Source organism: Tachysurus vachellii, chromosome 3 (genome assembly GCF_030014155.1).
Source record: "Tachysurus vachellii isolate PV-2020 chromosome 3, HZAU_Pvac_v1, whole genome shotgun sequence".
NCBI classification, from domain to species: Eukaryota; Metazoa; Chordata; class Actinopteri; order Siluriformes; family Bagridae; genus Tachysurus; species Tachysurus vachellii.
The window spans coordinates 30,172,443-30,181,361 of NC_083462.1; the positions used below are offsets into that span (position 1 = coordinate 30,172,443).

The 8,919-nt window shown below is 38.1% G+C and overlaps 3 protein-coding genes across 3 annotated transcripts in view; 2 read left to right on the top strand and 1 right to left on the bottom strand.

Annotated features, from left to right (window-relative positions):
• The window catches only part of LOC132843392 (core histone macro-H2A.1-like), a 38,692-nt gene that overhangs the window by 416 nt on the left and 29,357 nt on the right, over positions 1 to 8,919 (top strand). The gene's annotated exons all lie outside the window — the stretch shown is intronic.
• Positions 442 to 960, top strand: LOC132843401 (histone H3). Its single transcript, XM_060866697.1, has one exon. It carries the CDS (start codon positions 503 to 505, stop codon positions 911 to 913), a length of 411 nt encoding a protein of 136 aa, XP_060722680.1. The 5' UTR covers positions 442 to 502; the 3' UTR covers positions 914 to 960.
• On the bottom strand, positions 7,790 to 8,481 carry LOC132843408 (histone H2B-like). The gene has a single exon (XM_060866704.1). It carries the CDS (start codon positions 8,372 to 8,374, stop codon positions 8,000 to 8,002), a length of 375 nt encoding a protein of 124 aa, XP_060722687.1. The 5' UTR covers positions 8,375 to 8,481; the 3' UTR covers positions 7,790 to 7,999.

Genomic DNA, 8,919 nt, shown 5'->3' on the forward strand with positions numbered 1-8,919 from the left:
GTTTCTCACCCCCTCCTCCCCAAAAAGGCTCTTTTAAGAGCCACCCACGTTTACCGAAAAAGTGCAATTTCATCCTAATTTTTATTAATACTGTGAGTGAACTTATAAAGACAATTCCCCAAATAAGCATTTTAATATATTCTGTTAATAACATCTGGTCTTGTTTAAAGACTGATGACAGACGATGATAATAATAATACTAATAATAATAATAATAATAATGAGAAATGACAGAAAGAAGCAGTAGGTTGCTGGCAGAGAACAAAAGCGCTGTGTTACTGAGACCGCCTATAGAATAGGGGCGCGCGCTTTGGGTTTCGAACTGTGTCCGTGACAGAGAACGGTCCAATAGTCATCAGGTGACGTAACGCGTTCTATCCAATGGCAGACGTGTGCTTTCAATACGCCCAATGAGAACAGGGCGGCGTTAGGGCTTAAAAACACAGCGTTCGCCAGCAACGTTTATTGTGTTTTTTCTTCGTGAAGTTCACAGCTCGACGCTATGGCAAGAACCAAGCAGACCGCCCGTAAGTCCACTGGTGGCAAAGCGCCCAGGAAGCAGCTCGCCACTAAGGCTGCTCGCAAGAGCGCCCCGGCTACCGGCGGCGTGAAGAAGCCTCACCGTTACAGGCCCGGCACCGTGGCTCTGAGGGAGATCCGCCGTTATCAGAAGTCTACTGAGCTGCTTATCCGCAAGCTGCCCTTCCAGCGCCTGGTGAGAGAAATCGCTCAGGATTTCAAGACCGACTTGCGTTTCCAGAGCTCGGCCGTCATGGCCTTGCAGGAGGCTAGCGAGGCATACCTGGTCGGTCTGTTCGAGGACACCAACCTGTGCGCCATTCACGCCAAGAGAGTGACCATCATGCCTAAGGACATTCAGCTGGCCCGCCGTATTCGCGGAGAGCGCGCTTAAATCTCAATTCTGGCTAATGTACACAAAGGCTCTTTTAAGAGCCACCACATTCTCTCTGAAAAATGAGCAGTTCTTCAAATCTTTCTGTGAGATTATCCTGTAAATATCACTGTAAATTTTAAATATATATATATATATATATATCATGCTTCTAAAGACATGAGGTGTTATATGATGTTTGTGTGATTAACACACATGTAAATGGGAATCTTCTTTACAGAGACTACTGAGTGAGTGTGTTAGGAATATTGTGTTCAGGGATAAGAAGAGCAACTGAATTACTCAAATGTTAATGAATTTGTTTTTTAGCAATGGACAGTGTCAAAGCAGCTTTACAGAACATTTACATAAAACTAAAAAGTTATATAAAAATTAATATAATACAAAAACTCAAGTTTAATAGTCATATACTTAAATGTGTTTGTATTTATTCCCAATGAGCAAGCCTGAGGTGACTGGAGAGGAAAAACACCCTTGAGAGGAACCGGACTTAACGGGGAACCTCATCCTCATGTGGGTGACACTGGACAGTGTGATTATAAATATACATTCTGATAATGTTCTATTGAAGTTGTTGTTCTCAAAGATCACGTGTAGTCATCATCTCTTAGTATATCTGAATATTTAATGAAGCGGAGTCCAACTGGAGCTGGTAAAATAAGATTATAGTCTTACTGAGTACAGAAGCAGAAGGATGCATTATTGTTATCTAATTTGTAATTAAAAAATAAAATACAGTTGTATGGACAAAATACATTAAAGAAAAAAAGTGTTTATCCTTTGTTTTGTGTTTGTGTTTAAACAGAAAGAGAGCGAAAATCACCAGTGGTGATTATCATGAGCTAATTATGACCTCAGGTAAAGAGCTCTAGAATTACGATGAATGTTTGACATTTTTGCTTCTATTTGCTCCTTTAAGTAGTAGTAGTACTGTTGCTGCTGCTTTTATTATTATTAGTACTAGAAGTAGTAGTTGTAGATCACAGATATTAAATCATTAATATGCTAAAAATGTGTGTTGTGGATGGATAATGACCGCCATTGTGTGGCCATGTTAAGGAAATGAAGGTTGCTCACACCTTAGAAATCTAATTTGTAGCTATTATTATTATTATTATTATTATTAGTTGTAGTAGTAATATCGTGATAAAAAACTCACAATGGTTACATTTTTATTTTACGATACGAGTTTAATTCGTTCCGTGACTTTGCTCGTATCTCAAATTGCTCGTATCTCAAAACAATTTTCCCCGTTTAAATGAATTGAAATCATACAGTACCTGTATATATAAATGACAAATATTGTATAAAAACATACAGTAATAAAAGAGAATGTTAAAAAAAATAAACTGGTTTTACTTTACGGAAGATGCGCACGGAGGTTGAGGGAGGAGTAAACACACTAGGAATTTTGTCTCGTACGCACACTTTCGCTTTCGTTCACTTACTCGCTACTGTACACTCTTAATGCTACCTTACACTTAAATGGAACTTAAATCAAGCATCACGTTAGTTCTGGCAGGCCACGTCGTCAAGCGTGCATCAGCTGTCCACGACGCTTCTCTGCTGCGCTTCTCTGCTGCCGCAATCTTTTCTCTCTCTCCCTCTCTCTCTAATTATTTAATTATTTATTCATCAGTTCATTCATTTATTACTTTCCAAAAACGCGTAAGCGAGCAAATCTAATACTATGCATGATTAGTGGTTCTGTGTGCATGGATTTTTGCCCAGAACAGAACCATACCGCCAACACTAACTGTATGCATATCATCTAATAAATTCTCTTTTGACAAAGTGGTCCTGACAGAACTGAATTTCTCTTAACTTAACTGAACTTAATTGCTACAATTTCTGTTTCCTTTACGTTAATTTTGCTTAATTTTCTTCATCGCTTTTCTCTTCACTTGTTTTTTTGCCTTTTTTGTCACTCTTTCCTCACTAACATCTGCCGGTCGTTTTAATAAAAACCTATCCGGTCGGCATATCAGATGCGGTGTAGTCGCACAAGTAAAAATTTTTTAACGGATCCGAAAATTACAGATCCGCAGATGGTCGGCACCTCACACAGCGCCTTTGCGACTCTCCATAGAAAATGAATGACTTCCTGTTTATCGGCCGTCGTTTGTCGTGTGCAGTGGAAAAGCGGCTATAACCGAGTGAGACGCGGGAAGCTGAGGCGGGGGAAACAGAGCACACGTGGTTGTTGGGATCTTTGTTGCGGCTCGGATGCTCGTATCTCAAAAATTGCTCGTATCTCAAGCCAAAAATTTGGTCGAATCACAGCTCGTATCTCAAAAAATTCGTATGTCAGAGCACTCGTATCTCGAGGCATCACTGTAGTATTTTTTTTACTCAGTGCTACTTTTGCACATTTTAGAATATTGCTTCTAGTACTATCAACAACAACAAGAAAACAAATATAAAAGCAATAAATGGCATAATTAAAACTTACTGTTATGAATACTATTTGATCTTATAAGTTGTTGACCAAATTTCAAAATTGCAACAATACATTTTGTTCCTTACTGATAATCTTTCAAACTAGATTAAAATTTTCATATACTGTTAGGTCCATATATATTTGGACAGAGGCAATTTTTTTTTTTTAAGGTATTTGCCAAAAAATATTCAAGCTATAGTTGTATACGTATAGTGGGCTAAAATTTCAGGCTCTCAGCTTTAATTTGAGGGTATCTAAATCCAAATTGGAGGAAGATTATAGGAATTACAGCTCTTGAGAATAGCCAGCCCCCTTTTTCAATAGACCAAAAGTAATTGGACAATTGAATCAAAAGCTGTTTCATGGACAGGTGTAGGTTATTCCTTAATTATTTCTTCATCAATTAAGCAGGTAAAAGGTCTGGAGTTGATTTGAAGTGTGGTATTTGCACTTGGAATTTTTTGCTGTGTACCTACATCATGCGTTCGAAGAAGCTCTCCATGCAAGTCAAACAGGCCATCGTTAGGCTTCAAAAACAAAACAAATCCATCAGAGATATAGCAGGAGCATTGGGAGTGGCCAGATCAACAGTTTGGTACTGTACATTCTGAGAAAAAAAGAATGCAATGGTGAGCTCAGCAACATAAAAAGGCTTGGCTGTCCATGGAAGACAACAGTAGTAGATGATTGCAAACCATTCATAAGCCTCAAGAATAGAAAGGCCAGATTAAACTTTGCCAAAATAAAAAACAAAAAACATCTAAAAAAAAAAAAAACCTGACCAGTTCTGGAAAAGTATTCATTGGACGGATGAAACTAAGATCAACCTTTACCAGAATGATGGGAAGAGAAAAGTATGGAGAAGGCTTGGAACAGCCTTCATGATCCAAAGCATACAACATCATCTGTAAAACATAGTGGAGGCAGTGTAATGGCACTGTTGTTTATTGATTATGTGACAGAAGACAGAAGCAGCCGGATGAATTCTGATGTGTATAGGAATATACTGTCTCTCCAGATTAAGCCAAATGCAGCAAAGTTGATTGGACGGCATTTCACAGTACAGATGGACAATGATCCAAACCACACTGCAAAAACAAGCCAGGAGGTTTTTAGGGAAAAGAAATGGAATATTCTGCAATGGCCGTGTCAATCACCTGATCTCAACCCAACTGAACGTGCATTTCACTTGCTGAAGGCAAAACTAATAGCAGAAAGTCCCACGAACAAACATCAACTGAAAACAGCTGCAGTTAAATGGCAAAGCATCAGAAAGGAGGAAACCCAGTCTCTGGTGATGTCCGTGGGCTCCAGACAAAGGATTTTCAACAAAATATTAAAAATGAACATTTTATTTATGATTAAATTCATTTGTCCAATTACATTTGAGTCCCTGAAAATGGGGGGACTGTGCATAAGAATGGTTGCAGTTCCTGAACCTTTTACTTGATATTTTTGTTCAACCCCTTGAATTAAAGCTGAACGTCTGCTCTTCAAATGCATCTTGTTTTTTTTTTTTTGGTTTTTTTTTTCATTTTCATTTTATTCTGTGCCATACATAGCCAAAAGCATGAAAATTGTGCCTGTGTCCAAATATATATGGACCTAACTATATATATATATATATGCGAAGCTTTCAGTACAACAGAGTGTACAGTGTATCAGACTCTTGTTCAGCTGTTGTTCAGCTGAGAGTAGATTACAAGCAACACAAAAAGACAACATTCAGGAGTCATTTTATCAGCTGTAAAACACAGCATAATACAGAATCTATAAGGTTTATAGTCTAAGTGAGCTACATTTTCTCCAACACTAATCTCATTCTAAAACTTGATTTAGTAAATTGTCATTGACAAGGAAAGCTCATTGAAGTCAACATTCAAATATCAAATGGGGGTCAAAACAAAACATCACTGTTCTACTTGAAATATTTAGTCAAAGTCTAGACACAGGCCTCAGTGTAAATGGAATTTTGGTGGCCATCATTTGAACAGCTATGTTAGATTACATATATTCTACGTATATACTGTAAGTAGACTCTGTTTGTTATAGATAAACAATACAACAGCTGAACAACAGAGTCTGATACACTGTACACTCTGTTGTACTGAAAGCAGAGCAATGAAGTGTGATTCTGATAGTTGTGTGTGACTGCCAGAATCTGGAAAGAACATATAAACTGGTTATTAATCACTGTGACATGCCGTATTCAAACAAAGGGTGAACCAAGATTCAGAATTTTAGAACCAACCAATACACAAAGAATAAAAGAAAGAAAGAAAGAAATCGAAAGCAGTACAGAATGTACAGACATAACTGAAACACATTAAATATATACATATACACACAGTTAGGTCCATATATATTTGGACACAGGCACAATTTTCATACTTTTAGCTATGTATGCCACAGAATAAAATGAAAAGAAAAAAAAAACAAGATGCATTTGAAGAGCAGACATTCAGCTTTAATTCAAGGGGTTGAACAAAAATATAAAGTAAAAGGTTCAGTAACTGCATTTTTAAGCACAATCCCCCCATTTTCAGGGGCTCAAATGTAATTGGACAAATGAACATAATCATAAATAAAATGTTTGTTTTTAATATTTGTGCAGGTAATTACTGCCTGAAGTCTGGAGCCCACAGACATCACCAAATACCACACTTAGAATCAACTCCAGACCTTTTACCTGCTTAATTGATGAAGAAATAATTAAGGAATAACCTACACCTGTCCATAAAACAGCTTTTGATTCAATTGTCCAATTACTTTTTGTCCCTTGAAAAAGGGGGCTGGCTATTCTCAAGAGCTGTAATTCCTAAACCCTTCCTCCAATTTGGATTTAAATACCCTCAAATCAGGGGGGCACGGTGGCTTAGTGGTTAGCACGTTTGCCTCACACCTCCAGGGTTAGGGGTTTGATTCCCGCCTCCGCCTTGTGTGTGTGGAGTTTGTATGTTCTCCCCGTGCCTCGGGGGTTTCCTCCGGGTACTCCGGTTTCCTCCCCTGGTACAAAGACATGCATGGTAGGGTGATTGGCATCTCTGGAAAATTGCCTGTAGTGTGTGATTGCGTGAGTGAATGAGAGTGTGTGTGTGCCCTGTGATGGGTTGGCACTCCGTCCAGGGTGTATCCTGCCTTGATGCCCAATGACGTCTGAGATAGGCACAGGCTCCCTGTGACCCGAGAATAGTTCAGATAAGGGGTAGAAAATGAGTGAGTGAGAGTACCCTCAAATTAATGCTGAGAGGCTTTCAGCCCACTATACCTATACAACTATAGCTTGAATATGTTTTGGTAAATAAAAAAAACTAAAATTGTGTCCTACAATATATGGACCTAACAGTCTATGAAAATTGTAATCTGGTTTGAAAGATTATCAGTCAAGAACTAAATGTATTGTTGCAATTTTGAAATTTGGCCAACAACTTATAAGATCAAATAGTATTCATTACAGTAAGTGTTAATTATGTCATTTATTGCTTTTATATTAGTTTTCTTCTTGTTGTTGATAGTTGTAGTAGAAGCAATATTCTAAAATGTGCAAATGTAGCACTGGTTTAAAAAAAAATACAACTAATAATAATAGTAACCTGCAACTATTTCTAACCATTGTGAGTTTTTTTTATTACAATTTACTACGATTACCACCAATACAACAACTACTACAACTACTACTAATAATACTAATAATAATATTTGCTACAAATTAGATTTCTAAGGTGTGAGCAACCTTCATTTCCTTAATATGGCCACACAATGGTGGTCATTATCCATCCACAACACTATTATATATTTGTTTATACATTTATTTGTTTATTTTTTAGCATATTAATATTTTAATATCTGTGATCTACAACTACTATTACCACCACTACAACTACGACTTCTACTACTACTACTAATAAAAGCAGCAGCAACAGTACTACTACTATATAAAGGAGCAAATAGAAGCAAAAATGTACAGAGTACAGAGATTTTTGCTCTCTTTCTGGTTAAACACAAACACAAAACAAAGGATAAACACTTTTTTCTTTAACTTATTTTGTCCATGCTACTATATTTTAATTTGTAATTACAATAATAGCAATAATTCAGCCTATTGCTTCTTTACTCAGCTCCAGCTGGACTCTGCTTCATTAAATATTCAGTTATACAAAGAGATGATGACTACAAATTATCTTTGAGGACAACAACAACAACCTCATCATCAATACAATATTATCAGACTATATATTTATAATCACACTCCATTGTCACCCACAGGATGAGGTTTCCGCTTAAGTCTGGTTCCTCTCAAGGTTTCTCCAAGGGTGTTTTTCCTCACCACAGTCACCTCAGGCTTGCTCTATTTCTATTAACCTTAAATGTATTATATTAATCTTTATATAACTTTATGTTCATGTTATGTAATGCTGCTTTGAGACACTGTCCATTGTTAAAAGCGCTATACAAATAAATGTGAATTAATTTTCAATTACTCTTCCTAACCCTCACCACAATATTCCTAACAAATACTCTGTACTCTTTATCTGTGAATCAACACACACACACACACACACAAAAAAAAAACTGCTCATTTTTCAGAGAGAATGTAGTGGCTCTTAAAAGAGCCTTTGTGTAGATAAAGACAGCGGTAACGCGCTTTACTTGGAGCTGGTGTACTTGGTGACGGCCTTTGTGCCCTCAGACACGGCGTGCTTAGCCAACTCTCCAGGAAGCAACAGACGCACGGCAGTCTGGATCTCCCTAGAGCTGATGGTGGAGCGCTTGTTGTAGTGAGCCAGACGAGAAGACTCACCGGCGATGCGCTCAAAAATGTCGTTGACGAACGAGTTCATGATGCCCATGGCCTTAGAGGAGATACCGGTATCAGGGTGCACCTGCTTCAGGACTTTGTACACGTAGATGGCGTAACTCTCCTTCCTGGTCTTTCTGCGCTTCTTGCCACCTTTACCCGCCGTCTTGGTCACGGCTTTCTTGGATCCCTTCTTGGGCGCGGTCTTAGCTGGTTCAGGCATGGTGTTGCTGTTCGAGTGAACTGCGAGAGAATGAGTAACACCCACCTAGCGGCTGCTCTATTTACAGGCTGACATTGTAATTAGGCACAAGAGAACAAATGTGTGTTATTGGTCATAATCCCAAAGCTCCTGATGCGGAGCGCCTCCTCCCGCTCCTCCTACACACTTACTCCTCCCCACTGTGTCTGCTGTGCTTTGTTCCCCTTCCGCCGTTTTACACTCAACTTTGTGCTTTATGACAAAAGAAGGGGAAAAAATGTTTCTACCACCAGACTTTAGACGTGTTTCACACACACACACACACACACACACTAGATAGATAAAAAATAAAGAGAATCTACGTAATTCAATTAACGTATATAATATTGTACTAAAGAGTATCAGTTATAAAAATATATATCGGATATTGCTTTATACGTCTTTTGACGTCATTTGCGTATCTCTTATCCCTGAACACAATATTCCTAACACACTCACTCAGTAGTCTCTGTAAAGAAGATTCCCATTTACATGTGTGTTAATCACACAAACATCATATAACACCT

Bases quoted from the DNA above. Each gene is read 5' to 3' on its own strand.
- LOC132843401 (XM_060866697.1), top strand. From the start codon at position 503: ATGGCAAGAACCAAGCAGACCGCCCGTAAGTCCACTGGTGGCAAAGCG.
- LOC132843408 (XM_060866704.1), bottom strand. From the start codon at position 8,374: ATGCCTGAACCAGCTAAGACCGCGCCCAAGAAGGGATCCAAGAAAGCC.